At 37.0% G+C, this 24,627-nt stretch overlaps 1 protein-coding gene across 1 annotated transcript in view; it reads right to left on the reverse strand.

Moving 5' to 3' along the window:
• LOC116166399 overlaps positions 1 to 24,019 on the reverse strand; it is a 79,282-nt gene extending 55,263 nt beyond the window's left edge. Inside the window, exons 1-2 of the mRNA XM_031481355.1 lie at positions 24,004 to 24,019; positions 22,952 to 23,160 (exon numbers count right to left, since the gene is read on the reverse strand). Of these exons, the coding sequence (XP_031337215.1) occupies positions 22,952 to 23,160; positions 24,004 to 24,019 (225 nt within the window). The remainder of the gene's footprint in view (positions 1 to 22,951; positions 23,161 to 24,003) is intronic.
• Between the last annotated feature and the right edge of the window lie 608 nt (positions 24,020 to 24,627).

Genomic DNA, 24,627 nt, shown 5'->3' on the forward strand with positions numbered 1-24,627 from the left:
TGCCCATCGGTAAGTTCGCAAAAACTCTTATTTTATTAAAACTTAGCAGTAGTTGCGAACAAGATTACAATGATTTCATAGCCGCAACTAGTTATAGAGTACGTTGTTGTTTCCAGCCTGAAGGTGTACCCAACTAGTTGGGATACCTCCTGCTATAGACCTACGATTTTCAAATTTCCGCAAACTTTCTACTTAGCTGCAATGTTACGAGCGTTACCGCACCTTATAGGGTGTTTTCAGAAGTAATTCCCTCTAAAAATTTTCCAATATTTATTTGTGATAGGTATTATAAGAAAGATGACAGGTTGTAGGGTGTGATAAATATCACAGAATACTGAGCAGATACAGATTCAATAAGTCGACGATTTATCCAAAGGCGGCGATAGAAGAAACTGTTTTGACAGCTAGAATGGAATGAAGGTTGGCGCCTTGTCTGCACTAAAACAAACTATTGTTTAAACAATAACATGGGATTACGAATACATAATCGATCAGTTTTAGTAAAACTAGTGTTAAAGAAAAGACACAATTAGATTTAATGTACCCCAAGCATATTATACTCAGTGACATGGAAATTGCAACACCAAGAAGGAGTTGGAATTTTTTGACCAAACTTGGCAGAAACGTTTAACTACTAAAAGGTAACAATTGATTAAAATTTCATTCATATGGATCAAGTGGTAATGGCTTATTTGACAGTTCTTTCATTTTTTTCTAGTATTCTTATATCGTGTACGTTTTGCGAGATTTTGTTCAGTTCTTATTGTTTTCGCTTTTAATCGTTTCTTTTGAGGCTGTGATCATGCCTAGATACGCCAAAGTGGAAATTACCGCGAATTAAGAGAAGTTGACAGGTGTCGTATTGTTGGTTTGGGCGGAGGTGGTTTTTCGTTCACAAAAATTGCAAGTCACCTTAACCGAAGTCAATCCACCATGATTCGTTGCAATCGGGCATGGATTTGGGAAGGGGCAGGATCGTCGTAGAGAGGAAAGGGAGGGGGCAGGAAAGGGTGGGGGGCGAAAAAGAACAATTGAAGTGCGGGATCGCCATCTTTGACTTATGGCAACAAGAAACCGATTCTCTAGTACCAGGTCAATTGCCGATCAATTGTTAGCTAACGAAGGTCGTCCTGTAACACTTCGAACGGTTTACCGCAGAATCAGAGCTTACGACTTGCAATCCTATCGGCCACATCTTTTGTTACCATTAACAGCTCAACACCGCCAGCAGCGTTTGGAGTGGTGTAGGTTGCGACTGCACTGGAACCTAGAGTAGCATTGGGTGGTGTTCAGTGATGAATCCCGATTTTGTTTGGGTATGCATGATGGCCGTATGAAGGGCAGCCGAAGACGTGGGGAACGTCGCAATGTTGAATTTTCTGTTATGAGGCATGTGCACTAAGCTGTGGGGACTATGGTATGGAGTACTATAACTTATGGGAGTAGGGCTCGTTTGTTATTCATTCGAGGTAATATGACCCCCCCAGCGATATGTGGATGACGTGATAGAACCCGATATTCTTCCATCTCTTCAGCAGTTGGAAGACCCACTTTTCCAGCAGGATAATGCCCCTCCCCACATTGAAAGACGTTCTATGGACTTATTTGCACATGATAATGTCAATTTCTTGCCATAGCCACCCAGATCTCCCAGTATATCGCCTATCGAGCAAGTTTGGGACATTATGAAGAGAAGACTGATGAACTTACCGCATCCTCCGCAGACGCTGCAAGCTCTACACAATGAATTAGAGGTTACTCACAGTTGCTTGGGACACAATACCTCAAGAGGAAATCGGCCGTCTGCTAAAATCGATGCTACGAAGCGTGAGGGAGTGCGTAACCAATAGGGAGGGACTACTATTATTATTAATAAAAATATGTTTATATTTCATCCTTTTTCTTTTAAATTTTAATCAATTGTTACCTTTTAGTAGCTAAACGTTTCTGCCAAGTTTGGTCAAAAAATTCCAACTCCTTCTTGGTGTTGCAATTTCCATGTCACTGAGTATATATAGTGAACTTCATTTTGGCACCGTTATCAATTTAGTGAATAATTTTTTACAAAAATTCGGCAAGAAAAAATAACCGGTAATTGGGTAAACTTTGTTCATCATTATTCTAGGCTGGACTGCACAACTTGGTGGCAAAAAGTTACCTTAAATCGAGTGGTCAACGGTACTTGAATAATAGTCCAGGAGGAAGCGACATTTTTTGTGCACTCATTTCTACAAAGCTGATATTCTGCCATTTTATTGTTTTGATAGTACAAGTAAACAAAACGGTAGTCTACCGCGTTTGGAACAATGTTCTGAACATGTTAATAAATAATATGTACATACATGCCTCATTTCTATAAGAATGAAAGTTTCTACAGTAATTAAGTATACCTAAAAATGAAGTATGGTAATAGTCTACCGAGCTGGAAGCGTTGCTATCACAAGTCTACCACTAGGGAATGTAATACCGGGATTGCGGGATCCCGAAATACAGGGATCCCGCAGCATTTTTGCGAAATTAATACCGCACATAAATGGAGCGGGATCCCGCGGGATTTGCGGGACTGAGGAATTTGTCTTGTCGACCAAGAGGACGACTCTGTTTACTTTGTTAATGAAACTGATAACGGCGAATTATTTTTTAAACGATTGTTAAACTTTTTTCGATAAAAATGTACTATGATTTTTGAGGCACTTTAGAAAACTTTTTGTGCTTTACAGGTAAGGTTTTTTTGAGTTCTAAGTTAGGCCGAAGGTACTTTTTTGTTAAATATTGTGATAATTAGCGATTTATTTTAATACAGAAGTTAACCGCACAGAATTGCTTATTTGCATTGAATAAAAATAGTGTTTTTATTCAATGCTTATTTGCCAATTTATTTAAAGTTTTGCGAGATCCCGCAAATTCCGGGATCCCACGGAATTAACATCTAACAATCGCGCAAATACCGGCACTGACATTTTGCTGCGAGATTGCATTCCCTACAAGAAACCAATTTCGAAAGAAAATTCAAAGGGCTGTAACTTCTGAACTAGTAGCCCAATCTTGGAACTGTTTGAAATTATGGATTCTACAGGCCACATTCTATAAGAAAATTTTTTTTTCGGGTCGATCTGAGACAATTTTTTTTTCGGGGCTCAAAAAAAGGCAGTGTATAACCTTCCTTTTTTACCAAAAATCGACTGCACCAAAATTTCTCGGGAAAACCTTTTTCTTATTAATTTTGGTGCGTAGAATCCAAACCAATTCGTACTTTCTCAATCAAAGTTATAGACTAGAAACAAATTCAAAAGGCTGTAACTTTTGAACTAGTAGCCCAATCTTGGAACTGTTTTAAATTATGGATTCTACAGGCCACATTCTATAAGAAAATTTTTTTCCGGGTCGATCTGAGACAATTTTTTTTGCGGGCCTCAAAAAAGGCAGTGTATAACCTTCCTTTTTTACCAAAAATCGACTGCACCAAAATTTCTCGGGAAAACACTTTTTCTTATTAATTTTGGTGCGTAGAATCCATAACAATTCGTACTTTTTCGATCAGACTTCTCAATCAAAAGTTATAGACTAGAAACTAGGGAATGCAATACCGGGATTGCGGGATCCCGAAATACCGGGATCCCTCAGCATTTTTGCGAGTTAATCCCGCACATAATTGGAGGGGGATCCCGCGGGATTTGGGGGACTGAGGAATTTGTCGACCAAGGGGACGACTCTGTTTACTTTGTTAATGAAATTGATAACGGCGAATTATTTTTTAAATAATTGTTAAACTTTTTTCATCAAAAATGTACTATGATTTTTGAGGCACTTTAGAAGACTTTTTGTGCTTTACAGGTAAGGTTTTTTTGAGTTCTAAGTTAGGCCGAAGGTACTTTTTTGTTAAATATTGTGATAATTATCGATTTATTTTAATACAGAAGTTAACCGCACAGAATTGCTTATTTGCCAATTTATTTAAAGTGTTGCGAGATCCCGCAAATACCGGGATCCCGCGGGATTAACATCTAACAATCCCGCTAATACCGGGATTGAGATTTTGCTGCGGGATTGCATTCCCTATCTACCACCCACGCAAGATGCATAAAAAATTATGCGATTGAACTTATTTCTACAAAGATGAAATTTTTGTTGGAAGAAGTTGATGTCATAAGAAACCAAAAAAAATTGGTCTACCATCGCGTGATGTTGCTAAGGTCTCGGTAGACACGCTGGAAGGTACGATTTTCGGAGCGCAGCTGCTGCACTACTCTGCTAAAAGTACCTCAAAATTATTATATACACGGGCATAAAGTAAAAATATATCAAAAACGAACATAGGAAATTAACATGGGAAAAAGGTTTTTTGCAGATCGTTGCTCCCCCATGATAATTTAGGTCTTAGCGGGTTTCGAAAAAGTTTTACGATGACCATATTGTTGCTACGCCGGGAAGACAGGAAGATGTTGTTAAAATCTGGAACGACGCGTTAGCTAAAGTAACTCCAGACGTGTGGAATCGCTGCGTAACCCATACAGAAGAAATAATCAAGGATACCTTCAATCGTCAAAAAATTATAGACGATGTAAGGCCTTTGGTTTTTACTGTAAATACAGGAAGTGATGAAGAAAGCGATTATTTAAGTGAAAGTGACAACGACGCGTGAATTCATATGAACTTAATTCATGTCGATTATTATAATAGGTAGCAATTAAGTAAATAATGTACATATTTTCATGTTTATTTGTAACAAATGTTGTAATTTTTAATGTGAACTGATAAAATACAAGCATAATTTCGTATCGTAACTGGTGTAATATTTATAATTTGTTGAGAACTGCTGACTGCTAGGTGATTGGTGCTTATAGTCTGGAAGCCAGACGAACAAGCTGGAAGTAACGTACGGTGAAATTTGTTTTGCGGTTTTAGGTCACTAAGTAGGTCTATTTTAAGAATCCGATTGATGCCACTCTGTCACCCTTGAGCATTTTGAGAAATTCAAGATCTCGCTCAAAAATGTCACATCGATTTTAGGGTTTTTAAACCTTCTGAATTTAAATTTTTAGTTAAAAATATTTTTGGGGGCGTTTTGGAAGAGTGGGGGGTGTTTTTAAGGGGTTGGTTTTTATATTTTTTCAATGTTAACGTGTCGTACATCGATTTATATGTTTTTATGGATAAGGATCCCGAATTCCATAGCAAAATCGAGGTACAGCAAATTATTCAATGTTGAAAAAGTAGAACGACGCCGACAGACGGCCCGAAAATAACATAAAACGCGCGGTGCGCCGCGCCCGCTCTGCACAACGACATCATTTTAATAAAAAGGTAATAATTATAACAAGTGCGATACGTGGAGATTACAATTTTGATGTCAAAATATGATTATTGAATAAATCCTAGAAAGATATACAAGATAGCGTCAAAATTTAGAGTTAAAAAGTTTACCATTTACTCCAATACCCTTACTTAAATATCCCCATCCCACATATCCCAATGTGTAATTGTGCAAATAACTCTACTAATATCAAAGCAAAAGTTTTGGTTAGTTTAGTAGTAATTTTCACAGTTACAATATTAACTTTTTTTCAGCATTTGTTTTTTCAGGAACATCGATATAGCGGAAATCATCCACTAGAACCAGTCGAGGAAAACATTCTGCTAGACTTTATGTTCCAACTTCCAACAGAACAAACGATACTTCCCTCTCAATCAGTAACTTTAACTTCTACCAAAAATAAAAAACAATTAATGGGGATATTTAGGTAGTCGTATATTGGACTAAATAGTATATTTTTTTACAAGATGGGATATGTGGGATGGGGATATTTAAGTAAGGGTATTGGAGTAAATGGTAAACTTTTTAACTTTAAATCTTGTGTATCTTTCTAGGATTTATTCAAAAATCATATTTTGACATTAAAATTGTAATCTCCATCCCAAAAAACCTATGAAAAGACGTATCGCACTTGTTATAATTATTATCTTTTTATTCAAATGATGTCCTCGTGCAGCGCGGGCGCGGCGCACCGCGCGTTTTATGTTATTTTCGGGCCGTCTGTCGGCGTCGTTCTACTTTTTTAACATTGAATAACTTGCTGTACCTCGATTTTGCTATGGAATTCGGGATCCTTATCCATAAAAACATATAAATCGATGTACGACACGTTAATATTGAAAAATATAAAAACCAACCCCTCAAAAACACCCCCCACTCCTCCAAAACTCCCCCAAACATATTTTTAACTAAAAATTTAAATTCAGAACCCTAAAATCGATGTGCTACATGCCCATATTTTAAAAAAATTTAATTTTTGAATTTTTTGCAGACATTTTTGGGCGCCATCTTGAATTTCTCAAAATGCTCAAGGGTGACAGAGTGGCACCAAACGGATTCTCAAAGTAGACATCCTTACGAACTAAAAACCGTCAAAAAACCTTCACCGTACCTCCCTTCCAGGTTAAGCTAAAAATCCCAGTTTGGCGTCCAGACTATTATTGTTCTATTCATTTAAACCAGCCGTAAGGATTGTTTTGAACGACTTTCGCCCTTAAAAATCTGGTTTTTCCCATACATTTAAAATGCAAATCCAATAATACCATTTATCGCAATACTATTGGGAACACTCCCAGCGTTAATGAGAAAAGTAACATTATTTTCTGAATACACTATATAAACAATTTACCGATTTAGAACAACATGTGTACTCCTAAACACCAGAACGGCGGTATCATTTCTTTCAAAGCAGATGGATTCATGCTCTTCCGTAACACTCAATCGATTTACAATGCGTTAAACTTGTAACGGTACGTAGAGGCAATTTTGGATTCATATTCAAATTTTCTCGAAATTTCGTTGTAAATGTGATATATTTCAAGTTTATTATGCTTCAATCCGTATGAATTTTGAATTGGAAGTTAAAGGGTGTCGAAATTTAGATTTAGATTCAAAAAGTAATGGCTCTTTTGCTCTCTTAATTGCTTCAGGATGTTAAGGCGCCGCGATAGCGCAAGTGTATCTCAAATTCAGTCGGGTTTATGAGGAGTTTTTAGTTTCATTCGCAGTTTTTGACTAGAAATTTTAATCATCAAAGTTTCGACGCGTTAGGACAGCATTTTTCCGACTATAAAAAGTATCTCAATTGGTCAGTAGTTTCTTACACGGTTTTTTGAGAAACTTAGCGCACCATTTTCAGTGCACTGTTAAGTGTACATAACTAGTTTTCTTTTGAGTTGTTGAGAAATTTCAGGCGCGTCGTTAAGAAGCATTAACTGAAACCAGATGGGTGACAAAGTACGAGATAAGCTTAATTTTGTGCTGGGACGATATTTTTAGCCTTATTTGTAATTGTTGTTTACGGGTGATAAAATTTACGCGAAGGAACATTTTCGAGTAGCCGCGCTTTTAAAATCAAATCTCGAATAAATAAACTAACATTAAAACTCATTGTGATAAACAGAAAAGATTATTTTTTTAATTGCTAACAGTAACGGCTGGTTAAAAGCAAGTTTTTTAGGGACGTCGTTGAACAACGCCTTGTGCGATAAATAAAATTTTCTATACAACGGCATACGGCAGGAAATTTAAAGACAATTAACCGGTGCTTTTACCCGCAACAAAAAATGGTTAATAAATCGGGCAAAATTAGTATCAACACAGCGGAATATTGGTATTTTATTTCTGTTCTTAGTTACAATCCCGAGTATTACTTGCGCGAAATTGAAACCGGTTTCTGATTCGCAATACGTAGGGACATTTTTTGTTTTGCATTTATCCCGGAGTCAACTGTACCATTTAAGTGACATGTTTCCATATTTTTAAAGGGAGCAGCATTTTGCAAGGAGAGATAAGACCAATTTTAATCTGAAAGAAATTTCATCTACGACAATTCCTGTAAGTTATTCTAATTTTTTTTTATCTGTACCGATTATGTTTAAGAATTTGCATAATAATTTTATTTGAAGTAATTTTAATATTCCTAAGGGAATCGACATATGAGAATTATTTGCATGAAACCGATTTTGTATTGAATTCCGCATCGAAACCAAAAAACTTTGAGTTATTTTGTTTAATTGATTTTGTATCCAGGATAATGTAAAGAAAAATAGAAATTGTTCGCCTTTGCTTTTATTATATTCAATCAATTAAGTAGTTCGCATATTGCATATTTATTAGAATTAGATCAAACCGGTGCATTAGAATTTGAATCTCAGGTTTTCAAAGCAGATAAAGGCCAAGCAGAAAAAACAAGGTATAAATATAAGAATATGTTTTATGCTTGAGCCAGCGGTGGGTAAATTAAGAATTATTTGTCATCATTTTTGGCCAGTCATCAACCTAGTTATCGAGATGAATTGGTGAATTTTACAAAAATCATTGCATACCCGCTATTTTTTCCGTACACCTATTTCGCTCTTTCGATAAGTATATTCTTTGTTTTAAACGTGATTCCCACGTGACGAAATTCAAGCTGCTATACAAATCTAAGGGCCGGTTGACAAAGCGAGTTCGTTTGCACCATGACACTGCTCGCCCTCACGTGGTCCACACCACGGCGTATCTCAGCGTCAAATTCGAGTGGGAAATCATTGATCATCTTAGGTACAGTCTTGATTTGGCCCCCAGTGACCACTACTTACAAAAAGCTGAGATCATATTATTCCTAAATGCACCCAAAAGAGAAAAGATCAACTGGATTCAACCTTTGGAGGTAAAATAGAAGTTTTGTAACGTAAAAATTCTATTCTGTAAACAACCTGTAACAAGTGTTGTAAAATTCCTCCGTTAGATGTCGCCTATTGTCGTCCACATACTTTGATATGAAACTCTTTCTTAGTTTCCCACTGTTTGTGGTTCTCACGGTCTCTAAACACCTTGTAACAGGTGTTGTAAAATCCCTCCGTTAGATGTCGCCTATTGTCGTCCACCTTTGATATGAATCTCCTTCTTAGTTCCCACTTGTTTGTGGTTCTCATTGTCCCTAGAAAAGGATTTAAACCTATCTATCTACTAATCTAAACTAAACAAAAAGCTTCACCAGTCACTCGATCACAATAACCCACTGTCGCTATCAATCACATTTCGAACCATATAAAGCATTATTGTTCTCCGAAAATAAGCATAGAATGAAAGGTGTCTTAGTGAAAATTGCATAACAACCGCCTTTAGCGAAAATAAAAATTAAATGGAAAAGTTCTAAACATACAACTTTCAAAACCAAATTAATTTCGCCCCCATCATACGTCTACATAAACGTTAGGGTATACGTCTTTTTCTTGTTCCAAGATGCGAATGAATTTATTGGGTAAAGGTTTCACGGGACCCAACGGCGACGTATAAAATGGACCAAAACAGAGAAGCCGTAATTAATGACCTCGGATCGGCAATTGTCAGTTCGGCCGAAGAAGAAAATCTAATAGAAAGACGCTGAAAAGTTTTTAAGTTTCTTTTAGGATATAGCGATGTGTAAATTATTCACGAGCTTATTTTAAGTAAGCATTTTTCAAGGAGCGGTAAATAATTACGCGAAGAAAGAAAAACTTTGTGCCACTCATAAATTAAAATACCATTCTAACTTTTGTACGTTCTCAATTGTCTAGATTATTGTTACGGGAGCTGAAAGGCTGAATACACGAAAAGGTTTTAATTTAATTAAGATTTCTTTTAAAGCAGCTTTGACGTTCGAATCTGTTCCGTAAAACTGAATAGTTTTCAAAGCTTTATCATCGCATATTGTTCAACTTTATCCCGACAACTTGTCTCATTGACAGTTGAAAGCACGATATACAAAATAGAAGTAAACCATTTAGAGACTAGGACTGACTTGACTAACCCTTTCATGGTCGTAAAGTTATTCAGAATGATTCGTGCTAAAAATTTACACCTGAAACGATCAGGTTTCGACCACTGAGCAAGAGCGGAAATTGGTGGTTTAAAAAGTGCCGTAGGATTTTCACAGAAATAAAGTATATTGAATGTCCTTAGACGCGGCGATTCTTTTTAGAAACGTTCACATTTATATTAATTCTAATTCCCAGCCAAGAAGGCAAGCTTCCGCAAAAATAATGTTTAGGCATTTCTCGGAATTGCAACGCATTAATTACTATCAGTCAAATTTCTCTAAGTGCTCTGGTATTTTGTTTAAAAATGAAACGTAAGTAAAATTGATAGATAAAATGTTCCGAACGATTTCAATGGCTAAAGGCGCTTTAAAGATGTCACCAGTTGAATCCTCGCATTTTTCATTTAATGGGTCGAATTTAGCTTGATGTTTTTGAAAGTAAAAATCGTCTTTTAGATAAAATATTTCCTTCTTATTATGTTTTTGGTGACGTAATTCAAGCACATTTTTCGTATAGCGTGAAAATGTTCACACCGCTCTGTTCTTGAAAATATTCATAAAAAACGCTTTTATTTTATTTAGGGTCAGATTCCCAACCTTCTGACAAGTTGATGATGATCAAATGATTATTACCGAGTGCCTAAAAGTTATTGTTTCTTAGGAAACAATGGGAACACCCATTAAACTCATGTGCAAATAAAGCGCATTTTTTAAAACCGAAATAGCTTAGTAAGCGGTTGCGTTTACTATATTTATCGACGATTTTGACGTTCCACTTGCCTTTTATGAGTACCCTCTTCCGACATTTCGTCCTCAAGATATTCGCCTCGATTTTATCAATACCTATGTTTCGTCAAGACAAACCATTTTGCCTTTGTGGGTACTTTCCTCTTAAAGTTTTGACATCACCAGTAGATATATTTCTTCTAGACATCCCAACCGCTCTTTGTGAGTACCCTCCTCGGACAGTCTGTTCTTGAGATATAAGGAATTATTTATATTCGATCACGATAAGGGTCGAGGAGGAGAATTAGAAATTAATCCCTTTCTTTGAGATCTTTCATTAGAGTACCATGAAGGACGAAATCAGTTCCCAGAGTCGCGCAGGAAAGTTATAGTTTGTACAAACCAATTAATTTCGGCTAGACCTTTCATTAGAATACCATGAAGGGTAGAACGCGTATTCGCCCCCCCCCCCCCCCCCACCCAAATGTTGCTTGGCGTATGCAAAATCTCAGGTTAGTTGGTTGTCGCATGTAAAAGTGAATATGCACGTTTTACCGTTAAAAACAGCTCAGGAAATAATTCTTGGGCGGGAGGGGAGTCCCCCCCTTAAAACAGCAAAATTTGATAACCATATGACACACCTTCAAGGTATAGATTACGTATTGCAAAAAATTCTAAGACTCTAGGACCATTCCTCAAAAAGTTGTTTAAAACCACAGAAGTAAGTCCGGACGGACAGACAGACGGACGGACAAAACGCAAACAATACCACATTTTTTTAATTAAAAATAATAGCAGTAAGTGAGGGTAGTAAGCATCTTAGCCTTCTTAGACCACTACATCCCTTCCAACATGCTTACAGGGCTGGTATGTCCTGGGAGACGGCTCTTCACAGCGTCGTCTGCAGGCCGGAGAAGAGAATATCTAGCGGGAGGTAACCCTGGGAGCGTTCCTAGATATCGAGGGTGCGTTTAACAACACCACGCTCGATTCCATTATTGAATCAGCTGAATGGTTTGGCATTGATGGGTGAATCGTAAGATGGATCCGCGCCATGCTCGGAAGCAGGGTCATTATATTCTCAATCGGGACGACGGAGATGAGCTCCTCGGTCACTAGAGGATGTCCACTGCTGTGGTGGCTGGTACTAGACGGGTTCCTTCGCACTCTAAGCGTATGTGCAGGGATACGCGGACGATCTCGCGATCGTTATAACTGCAATACTGCCAAACACCGTGAAGGTGCTCATGCAGAGGGCTCTTGAACAGGTGGATAGGTGGTGTAGTATAGTAGTCATGGGCCATGGCGTCATCAGCTTCTCCTTTGGTCAGCATAGCACCGTGTTTCAGTTTCCGTAGAGGTGTCAATAGTTTCCGATTTAATTTGGCGATCTATATTTTACGGGTCAATGGTTTCTGGATGCGTCGTGACCGGTTAATCGCCTAGAAAAGTTGTCAGCGTCAGTCTGACGGGCGGAAATCCAATTTTAATGTCTTTTACGTGACCAAAATAGCTAAATCAGGATTTGATTCGTTGGTCTAAAAGAAGCAGATTGGCTAATGATGAAAAATGGCCACCGTTTTGTGGGTGGTCTTAGTGAAATTGAAAGAGTAGGTCGCGTTCCGGGGGAATAGTACTGGGGACCACCAGGACATCACGGACGTGGTCCCAAAATAAAGTTGTTTTTTCGGGCATTATGAGCGTTACTTCGCTCGAGTATTCCACCAAGTTCACGACCGAAAATCAGTGAAGAAACGGAAACGAGAGCACGAATTACCTTAGGCAGAGAAGGCGTGACGTTAATCGAGTCACTCATCAGTAGTTCGAGAGAAATTATACCCCGATCAAAGTGCACGAAACTTCAATTTTGCTGTCACACGCTCCGGAAAAATTATCATTATGTGTTAAATTCCGTATATAAGACTGTCAAATAGACATTTTGTCAAGTAGGTAAATCAAGAGTTTAAAAAGTACAATTTCGAGAGGTGGTATGGCATCGCAGATTATTGAAAAAGATGCGGGTTTTATTTTTCCAATTTTCCATCTTTATTATGCAAAAAATTGAAAACTAATACGGTTGATTGGCGTAAAAAATTTTTTCTACAAAAACCTTAATACATTTTTGCTCTAAAATAATTTGGGGGGCCCATACCGATCTTTTTCCCGAAGGGGTACATATCACCCATTATTCCGATATGGAGTTTAGTATAAGAGCGAGCAATTTGTAATTATTCATTCTTAAAACTTTTGGTCAATATATTGTTTTTTTTATTAATTTGGTGTCAATTCAATAGCTTAAGGGTGCCATAATCATGTCAATTTCTAAATAATTGCGTAGGATTTGTAAAAGTTTATCTCCGGTCGCAGATCGGAAGGTTTGTTATCGCGGCGTAAGCTTATTAGTTTCAAGATACGAAAACCCAAGTGCAATTTATCGTTTAACGACGCGTTAATCTGTTAAGGAAGTGGAGGAGAAGGTTAAAAAGAAAGGGAAATGGTTTTCAATAGAGGAGACGGGCGTTAATCGTGGGGGTCAATTGTTGCTTGTTTGGAGGTGGATGTTAATCGATGTTTTTTACGTAGCCGGTTATTGTTTTAGTGATTGACAGTTTTGACGCCTTTATGCGTATTATTGCGAGACAGTTGGAAAGTTTTTATCGCAGTTAGTTGAGTTCTACAAGTAGAGATTTATATCGTCGTGATGGAAGGAAAGTTTACGAAGGAGTCAGTACCCGTTAAAAGGAGCTTTCCATCATCAAAGAACCAAATTTTATATCGTATTACAACGAACCCAGTGTCGTCTAAATCGCAATTATTCAAGTGCGATTAGCAAAATTGAAAAAGTTAATTAATATTACTATCGATCGCTTGTTGCGTGGTGTTGCTGTGCTGCAATTTTTATTGCAGTTAAATGATTCTTTCACGTTCAAACCTCAACTAAGATTTATTGTGATTTTCATGCCGTATTTGTGCGTATGAATGAATACAGACGAACAATACAACACAGTATAAATTTTTAATGCTGTACAGTTTAACTAAAATTAAAAAAAACAACCTTTCTCTACACGATATTGTATTCATTTGATACAATACCCCTAGAATTACAAAGTATACGTTGAAAAAGTGTGTGTTCCTTTATTAGCAAGCTTCCAATTCGGGTACGTGATTCTAAAGCGTCTGTGCCCTACTTTAATTCAACTTGATTGATTGAGAACCCGTAATTGGTTACTTTGTATATTTTGCGAGCGGCTAAAGAGGGAATAGGTGAAAGTATTGAAAAGATTTGGATGAATATTCGAAAGAGCTTTGAAAACACTCCAAACAAATATATCAAGGAGGTCAGTGAAGCTCGTGTGCTCGTACGTCTTAAGTTTGACGTAACTTGTAAGCTCAACTACAGCGATTAATGGAGCAGTTTGGAGGTGTATACAAATGTTATGTTGGTGGAAACGCATTATAAATTAAGTCGATCGATGGAAAAATGTGTAGCGGTACACGAAAAATCGATGAACATTAGAAAGAGATTCTGAGCCTTTAGCATTAGTAAATCATATAGATTTACAAGGAAGCTGGCGTTTCCTTATCTAAAAATCACCGTTTTTAATCACAGTGTCTGTCAAGATTTGTCACTTAAAACGCACAGCTCCTCGTATTAAAACTTTTGATTTACACCTAGCTACGGTTATGACAGTTTTAGAAGAAAAGAATGCTGTAAGTTAGGAAGTTCGGAGGAAGGATAACAGTAATCCTCTGCGAAATTTAAAGGACAGTTGTTATCTCTCAGTTGTTATCATGTAAAGTATATCTACCAAAAGGCAACTTTTTGCTAAAAGCTCAAATTTTATTTGAACTGAAAACACGAATTTTCTCCCTTTTATAAATGAAGGTTCTTTTTAAAATAAAAGAGTATATTATGCTATCGAATTGCTGGCTGGTTGTGTGTCCGCAAATACATATTGTAGGCTATAATGGAAATTGACCGTCATAAAATGGAATTTCTGTTTAATTTAACCCACAATTGCGCACTCAGTGGAATTGTTTGTTGAATTAAACGTCCTTGTTTAAGACAATAAGCTCGAAGGGAAATGTGATTGAATACGCTAATACGTGTTCCGACGTGCGAAATTAATATTGAATTGCCAGAAAGTTTTTATTGGGCGACATTCTTACCTAATTAAACACGAGCGTGTATAAAGTTTAACCAAAACCAATTCAAATAATAATTAGAATTGCAGTTTGCTAACTGGGTGGTGAAGGAGGGGGAAATTTTTACCAGCAACCCTATCGAAGATGTAACTTCACAAAATGACTGCGGTAAAAATAAGGTCTATGACCTGATAGGGTCATGAAACTGAATATGCATTATTTATTTGTTGTTTAAATATTTGTTTCGGAAATTGTCAATTTAAATTACGTGTTAAAAAATTAAGTATTATATTCATCTGGAAGTATTTGTAAAACTCTACCACGTGCTTTTCTTCGGTCGTTTCGGTAAGAAGTTCCGTTAACGCGACGCAAGCTAACCAGTTTCAAGATAAGGACGTGTTAGCGCCGAAGTAAACAGGTGTGCAGTTCATTCAATGTTAAGGTTCGTTTGGTGGACGTCGAAACGTTGCGGTATTTGAGCGTATTTGAAAAGACAGTCAGTCTTGCTTAATTGTAAAGTTTGTAGGAGAAAGTTAGTTGTGCGATAAGATATTCATTAATGTGAATATCGTCAGAATCTTTGGTTAGAAAAGCCCCGATTAAGAGAGTATTTACCCTTTTGTTATCTCCGAGGTTGTCACAGTTTCCAAGAACTATTGAAAGGAAAATGCGCAATAGACTTCAAATAGAGAACAAAATATGATTGCCAATCTACAAATTACTTTCAGACATTTACAATTCCACCAGTCGTACAATTGATTGAAAAATTTTACCCTCTAATTTTGATACCGCGTAAACTTTCTATTTTTTCCGTGCGTTATTCTAAAGAAGAGCATTTAGTGTCATTGTCTGACTGCGGAAATTCTGGAAGAACAAACGCGAACAGAAAGAACCACCACATACACTCACGATGGACCAGATCCAGCTCCTAATGAAGATCAACCCAACAAGCTGGCGAGGGGATCCTTCTCCAAGTGCCCCTCGAGGTTCGGATGCGACGGAAAGGACATTCACGCGTTCATCGATGCTATGACGGGCTACAGAGACTGCGACAAGAAGCATGACGAAAATGCTATTCCAACTTACTCCATTGAAACGCGGAACCAAGGAGCGAAAGAGTCCGTTCACACTTGGAAAGATGCAACGACCCTGCTAAAGGAAAACTTCGGCACGCCCGCCACCTTCCAGAGACTAATCGATCGATCGCTTTCGACTCGATATCGCAAGTGTCACCCTCCTGCGTTTTTGGACGTACTAATTGTGCTCTGGGCAGACTTCGACCAGCATCTCCATGACCTGGAGAACGTCTTCAGACGGAAGTGTCAGTTCAGTATCTGGGACACGTAATCACACACGAAGGAATAGCGATAGATCATACATCAAATGCACACCCCCCGGAACGTCAAACAACTGATGTCGTTTCTACAGACCTGGTCATGGTACCGACGCTTTGTCCCCGGTCATTGCAAAACTCCTGATCGCACTGCTCAAGAAGGACGCCCGATAGACTTGAGAGAACAGCAAAACGCCTTCGAAAAACTAAAAAGGTTAATCACCCCGGCCCCAATACTATACCACGCCGATTCCGGACGCGCTTTTGCAAGCTCCCAGGGCACTTGGAACCCGATCGAATACGCCAGCCGCCTCCTGATCCGAAATTATTCGACAACGGAAAGAGGAGCCCTCGGGTCCCGTAGAAATGTCGACCACCACGCGCATGCCACCCGCAAGGCAGCTGTGATTTTGTACCGTATCACTGGCCCTTCCCACAAGATCCACAAGAGGCCCGGTGAAAGAGAAATGGACATTGGATATTTATTATACAAGACACATCTCCTTACGGTGGGCAGAGTTCTTCGCATTAGCTACTGCAAATGCTTCTACCGCCCCCCCCCCCCCGCAGGCTAATGAGTGACAACGGAACCCGGTTCGTTACTACCATGCTGCAACATGTTGCACAGGATACACTCCCGCCTCCATAATGTCAGCGTTATCGCTAAATGTGAAGAAGCCAATAACCTTCACAGGTTGAAAAATTGCACCCAAAAGCCTATATTTGTACCGATTTGGAATAGACGTACACGTGTTTAAAGCGTAGACTATTGGATTCAGTTATCAGACCGACCATCGTATTCGTTTTACGGCAATTACACGGTCCACAGGTTATACAAATTACGCTGTTTGGAAGTAACTCGTCATTAGGTGAGATTTTAAATTGGCAGTTTTTACTTCTGCATCTAATCCAATCAGGGGTGAGGGGGGGCGGCGTAGGGGAGGTCAATAACATGCATATGAAGGTGACGTAGTATGCTGTTCGCGATTCAATTACGTATTATACCTGCGTATATATGAAACTGCATTGCCAATAAATCAACGTGTCGTACAGTTGCAGTCTGAAAAGGCGACAATCATATATTGTCGAATACTTTCGAGAACACAGAATGCCTCTTTGGAAAGGACGACACCTTCAGGCATTGCTGTGGAATGTCAGTTCAAATTCGGCTTCCCCAGGAGTGCTAAAACACGCTTCCTTAAGATGAAAGTGATCAGACGCAATGTAATAGAGACCAATATTTCGGAAAATAGAGGAGAATTTAAGGGATTCCTTGAAAAGACGCGCCTTGGTTTATGAATTTACTACGAAATGAATCTTATTATGAGACCTTCGCAAATTATAAAACAATTTGGTGCGTGATACATTAGTCTTAATTATAATTAGGCCGCCTCTCAACTTACTTTACGGCGTAGGCATTAAAAAATCATTATCCTTAACGATGAAAGTTAAATTAATTAAATTTAAATTCTGAAATGTAAATAAACCAATACCAGCGACTAAAATTGTATCAAATTGTTCCGCGTTACATCAAAGGAGCTATTTACATTTTGAGATAGCGCAAAGACAAAACCTGATCCTTTATTGTGCAAAAGTATTGAGTAATTTTAGGTGCAAATGGAAACTAGTAAGTTAGAGGATGTGAACGCGTCCTTTCATTGACCTTTTGGCATATTTATTTATAAGCATTTCAAATCATGAATTTCAATATTATAAATATATTCGCAATATCGTAATTTTTATTAGCGTGCTGTGCAAGAAAATAAGATGCCGCAAGTTTTCTAATTTCCCCAGAGCTTAAAATTTATAAGTATTTAAAGTTGCCAGATTTAAACCTAGTTATGGAGTTTGAAATTGTATTTGCAATATTTTAGTTTGGTGTAAGAATGAAAACATCTTTAAAAGTTTCCATTTTGAAAATATTTTGGTGGTATGGTGAATAATCGGTTGTAAAATTGTGCACATCACACCTGAATGCCCCTACGTTCTACACGAATCGATAAAATACATACTATTTAATATTATTTTTCGTCCTCTAAGAGAAGTACGAATCGCAAGAAATATATTTCCCTTTAACCTTGTCGAGTTGGCTGAGCAATATGATTTGTCGACTTATTTTTAAACGAGTCCCTTGAACTTAGAATCCTTTTAGGAAGAATTCATTCAGGCGTGCAAAAATGATATCGGTATTTACTAAAACTTTGCAACAAGAAGTAAAATCAGATGCCAAGTTAAAAATGACATTTTTAACCTAAATAAACGACAATCCGTAGAAACTTACTCGCTACATTTATTTTGCTTTTTTTGCCAACTCTACAATAAGGGGCATAAGTCAAAATATGAAATTCAAAAAAATTTCACATACGCGAAACTGTCTCGCTTACTCTGACCCAAAACGAACCAGGAACAAAGGTGGTTAACTAAAAGTTAAGGGAATCAAGACAGATGGCGCATTACTTGCAACTGCAGTGCCTCTTATATTCTGAATAATGTTGTTTTTCAAGACGGGCGGTACTTTAAGTTCGCCCATTTTTCCCATTTATAGTGCGCTCCACTACAAAAATTCTGAGGTTATCACCCATACATTTACGTTCATAAATAATATTTACGTAAGAGCTGCACATAAAGCTTACTTTATGGATCGATAGAATTATGTGAATTCTAGCGTATAGTAAATCAAGACCATGCAGTCATTGGTTTACGATATACTCGTCAAGAATTTATACGGTTTTATAAAGAACTAAAGTCTTGGCTTGGTGTCTGTGAATTCATCAGCAGTTGCTATGACAAATTAAACTGCATCACTGTTAAAAGGTTTGAAAAAGGGTCGTAAGGTTTTTTGATCAACTCAATGCCGAAGATGAGAGCGAGCCACCCTGTAGTGAAAAATGTACATGCACCGTAATTTTCGGTTTAGGTATTAAAAATTGCAATCGGGACATCCTGCATGTAAAATTATTCAAGTTTGTTTCATAGGATCCAGGAATTTTACTCCAAATAGACACAGAAATTGTTTTTTTTATATTTATGGAAAAGTTAGTAATTGTTTAATCAATGCTATTTCTTATCTAAAACGCGTAAAATGTAATTGAACACTGTGAAAAGTTTAATTCGGTCAGATCTTTGTTTAAAAAAGAGGTTTTTGGAAAAGTTAATTGGATCTGCGATGACAATATTAGGTGCAAGATAAGTTTATCAATACGTGCGACGGAGCAGTGTTTCGTGTATCGTCGGAAAACTTCGATAATGAAATAGCTGAATAGAGGTGGTGTCTACTTACGAAAATTGGGAAATACACGAGGTTGTTTTTCGGCTCGATTGTAAAAGCGCTAAATTTTTAAGGCAGTTCTCACCAGATAAAGAAGTTCTTCCACCTGAAATTGTTACGCATGCGGTTCCACTGTCAAGTTATCAAACGGTTGTTTAATTTAAAATTGTATCACCCGATCAGCATTTTTAATTATTTGAATCTTTTGAAGTGTTTTGTCGATTTTCCGTTTTACAAACGGGGTGTACTGTTGCTAGCCTAAAATGTTTTCTTAGAGGTTTGGTTTTGTAACGGTTTTCGTTCGCATAAAGTGTGCTAGAATAAATTGTTGTAATTTCTTTTCTATTAAACAATTATCTGTCAATTTGAAACCCAGATAGAGTTCAATTTGTGTGTCAGGTTTTTTTAGTTCTTTTTTATCCCAATGTTAATTTCAATTCAAAATTTTAGTAGTGATTTCAGTGGAATTTACAGCATTTGATTGAGACATTCGGCTCTTCCAAATTTATAAAAAATGTAACTCAATGTTATTGTTGAGAGAAATTTAAAAATAAAACTAACCTAAGGGTGGTAATTGAGCTAGCTAAGTAGGTGTCTGTTTGGGTGCATACCATTACAGACAGGTTTTATTTATAACATTTTGAAATAATTTATTATATTTTTTGTTTGTTTTAAATTGTCATCGCCAAGTGTCTACAATAATTGTTTATTTTCTACCCCCTCAATTCCTCTGCCCCTTTGGCTTTATCAAGATCAGAACCAGGATCTCTTAGGCTGCCTTGTGCCTTCAATATTATTTTTTTAAATTAACTATTAGGCTACGTGGCGCCTATCCGGTTTACTATATTTTCTTTGGTTTTATTTATTTTATTTATTTGCCTTTATTTTTGAGTGGGCAGGATTGCGGCCAAGGCTGCTCTACCAACCCAACCCACTATACATTTACAAATATCCATGCCCGAACCCGGATTCGAACCAGGGGTCCTTAGCACCACAGTCCAGTTTCAACTGAGCTGCGCCACACGGGCCGGCTAGTTGTAAACGAGAACCCATTAATCATTAAAAACCTTTAAAAGAAATAGTTATAATTTTTCTAAGGTGCGTCAAATCTCGATATTGTCGTAATTAATTTTAGGAATTCAGTAGCCGTAGCAGTCTCTAAAATTCCAAAGAATTAACACATTTTCAATTGATGTAATTCTGGGTACGAAATAAAACTTGAGAACTTGAGTTTTTTTTACATAAAGCAGTCAAATAAAATGAAAAAATAGGCACTCAGGGCTTGAGTAACATACCACGCAACAAGCGACCGATGGAATAATTAATTAAAGAAATCTGAATTGTGTCAGTAATACAAAATCTCCGGTCGTAACTGTGATTTATGTTTTTTATAAGTAGTGATATTCCTTCGAAACTTCATTCTAGACGACACTGACTTCGTTGTAATTACAATTATAGCACTTTTCCGTTGATAGTAGAAAAACTCCCTTTAACTGATAAGTTGAAATCCAAAGGCTCTCTTATTTAAAACCTTTTTCTTTTCCATTTACTCCCTTCCTCCTTCCTTTAGAAAATACTGCACCGTCTTGGAATAATGTGCACCCGCGTTAAAAACATCGGCAATAACCCGTCCTTCTCTGGAATCTAACTAGCTTTACAGCGATCTGAAACCTTCTTATCTACGACCGGAGAAAAACCTGAGATAAATTGTACGCTTATAATTCTGATAAAATTATTTAAATTATCATAACAAAATAAAACAATTGTTTAAACAAAATCAAACATCAAATAACTAAATAATTTTGATATAATATAAACATTGTCCTCGAATACAACCAATGTGATCAAGATTGTGCTCAATCCCAAATTCTAACCAACATTTGACGTTAACAATAAATAAAATTCACATTGTTATTGCCGAATCAAATAAAACGTCCAATGGACGTAGTTTACACAATCGTAATTACACTGATTGAACGCAACACAGGCTATGCATAGCAATTATTTCAACGACGACCTTCTCAAGATCAACCCTGAATGTGAATGTTTCTTGAGTTGCTGGTGGAGAGCAAACTCCACAAGGGCGAAACTTTCGGGGGTCAATTTTCCGGACGAATATTTTGAGGGAGAACTTTCCGAAGGCAAATTCTCCGGGAACGAATATTCTGGGGGAGAATCTTGCGAGGTAAATCTTCTGGGACAGCGAGATTTCTGGGGGCGAATTTTCTGTAGCGAATCTTCCTACAACCGAATGGATAATGTGTACCATTTGAATCACCTCCTCCTCCCTCTCACGACCTGCTTCCAGAAACCTTTCCAGCCTTTACTGGATTAGCATATATTCAACAAGAAACGAGGAAGTCTATACTGGATAATTACGGCTTCGGCCATTTTCATTGTTTCTAACCTTTTCTGTGTTGGGATGGGCAGAAATATAGTGAAGCAATTCCTACCTGAGAAAATAGCGATTTAAAGCTTATTTAAAACCTTTTCCTTTTCCATTTACTTCCTTCCTTCTTCATTTGCAAAATACTACACCGTCTTGGAATAATGTGCACCTGCGTTAAAAATATACACGTCCTTCTCTGGAATCTAATTAGCTTTACAGCGATAGGAAAACTTCTTATCTAAGCCCGGAGAAGGAAGTGAGATAAATACTACGCACATAATTCTACCTGCTTACCTAATTTAAATTACTACAACAAAAGAAACAAAACAATTATTTAAACAAAATCAACATCAAATAACATTATAACGTAAATTAATCGGGTGCATCCGGAAGTGGACCGAATTTAAGTAGTCAACTCGTCATAAATGCGGTAGAGGGTGAAAGGAGGAGGCTTAGGTTTATAAAGGCAAGTCTATTTTTATTGTATGGCATTAGCTAATCTTGTGACACTATTACTGCAGGGTAAATTTAACCGTTATATTTACATTGAGATTGGTTACAAATAGAGTATCTCTATATACGCTAGGGTTGATTTTTAGCTAATATTGTACAGACTGTATCAAGGGAGGAAACAAACAGGATAACTCAGATTGAAAAAATACTATATTTGTTGATTGTACAGGATTTATTCTTTGTGGGAGTGTATGCTGAGGGTTAGTTTTATTTGGCTAGAGGAAAAATATTGAAAAGATATTGGGAAGATTTCCAATTTAAATATTTTCATTTAGCTATAGCGTAGAGGACGATAAATTTCGATATTGTCGTAAAGCCGTTTGACAAAACGAATATTACGAGCTAAACGTATGTAACAATCGCTGTTAAATTAAGTTTCAATTTAAGCCAACTATAATTTTAGTTTACGGCCATTTACGAAAATAATAATGTTCGTTTCAAATGTATAAGAGAAAAAGTATCCGGACGGGCGTTTTATAGGGTAAATAAACGTGATTATGGATATCTATGCGGTCATTTAATGGCAAATATAACACTTACGAAATATAAATCAAATTGTAATCGGTTGTTTTACATGGAAAGCTGAGTGAAATTCAGATGGTGCTGGCACAGCTTAGAGAGAATTCGAGAACGAATTCAATTTGGCTCGACCGTCCCTCATTTCGCAATATACAATATGGGTTGTTTCTCTACTGACTAAATAACATTTCGCTTTAAAATTGAATTCGAAGTGTTGCAAAGAGATACACGAAACTTACCGATTTATTTCCTAGATTTCGTACGCGACAGCTGAGGAATGCAGATCTTCCGACAAAGGAGGTTACATTTGTAGGTGTGGTATCGTCTATATAAGGTAATGATGATGACTTTGGGGTGTGATGCGGCGATCCCAATGGTGGAATTGTTCCACTTTCTTCAAATCCGTTATAACTGATGGCACCGGGTCCTTGAAGTCCACCGCGAACACCTGAAATGTAGGACGGTATAGTTAAAAGAAAATTGGCTGAATATAAAGAGAAATTGCACATAAATATTGTTGGACATACTTGATCTCGAATATGGCGTATTTTTTTCTGAAATATAGATCTGTGTATAGAAGGAAGTTATTTAGGAATAAGGATCGTGTAAAATGGTATATGTGGGTTTCCAGCGCATGTATGTGTCGTAAACGCCAGAAAGAGTTTGCAATAAAATAAAATAACTTTGAAATAACGACTACTTCTTTTTTCGGAGAATATCGACTTTCCCTTAATTGTCCAGAAAACTTGAGGGAATAGGTAGAATGTGGATTAGCCTTTGTTATGCCGTCGAATAACTTTTATTACAACTCAGAATTATCATAAACTTTAGGGTGCATCGTGCCGCTTTTTGATTGGAAGAAGGCAACGTGTAAATCTGAATTAAGGGATTAGCGAACTATAATCATGGAATCTTATTGGTGCTATGTACGAAACTACCACCATAATAAACGACGTGGTGGCGCAAGTAAGTTTGTTTTGTGTCAACTTAATTCGGTAAACAACAAGAAACGTGCATTTGTCGTAAGAGTTTACATGTGAAACACTTACGAAAATAAATAATGGAGACAATTTTCCAACGTTGTTGATAAAAAGACATTTGTGCCGTAAAGGAAATTGTATCACTATATTCATAAATGTGACCCCAAGATACGATCATATTGAAAGAATTACATGTAACTAATTCTCGCATTTACAAAATGTCTATTTACTTTGCAAATTACAATTCAGTTTTAGGTTTCGTTTATCGTTACACCACAGGAAACTATGGTTTATTTTTCAGTTGTCCTTACTAGTCCGGCCGGCCATTTTGAGATCTTAACTTACGGCAAATCTTGAGACATTTTGGTGAAGTGTTTTTAGGGTAATTGAACCCTACTGAATCTCACCACCTCGAAATTCGGCTACTAAAGTTCCAAATCAAGATGGCGGCAAAATGGCGACTACAACTTTTTTCTTGTTGTAAACAAAAATATTATCATGGTACATACGTTTTACCATAGATTACTATTTTATTAAAAAAATGTGTAGCAGAAAAAATCAAGATGGCGGTAGAAATTTGTGTTAAGTAATTTCTTTAATTGCGAAGAAAAAATTTGCATTTTTTTTATATGGGGGTGGTAAAAATAGGTTAAAATGAGTTTGTCTACTCACCATTGTTAATAATAATTTGCGCAAAATATAATAGTTCTCAAAATGCCGGTATTTTTGTGACATATTTTAATAACAAATTATCGAAATTTTTCGATCGAGTGCAGAGAAGTATTTTTTTTAGTTTTTTTTGACATTTTTTCTCCGTTTTTTTTATAAAAAATTATACAAAAAAATAAGGTATTTAAAATACTTTAATAAAAGTTTTAGGTTGCTACTTGAAAAAAAAATTCGATGCCGTTGCGGCGGCGCTCCAAATTTTTTTT

Source organism: Photinus pyralis, unplaced genomic scaffold (assembly GCF_008802855.1).
Source record: "Photinus pyralis isolate 1611_PpyrPB1 unplaced genomic scaffold, Ppyr1.3 Ppyr1.4_LG3b, whole genome shotgun sequence".
Taxonomy (NCBI): domain Eukaryota; kingdom Metazoa; phylum Arthropoda; class Insecta; order Coleoptera; family Lampyridae; genus Photinus; species Photinus pyralis.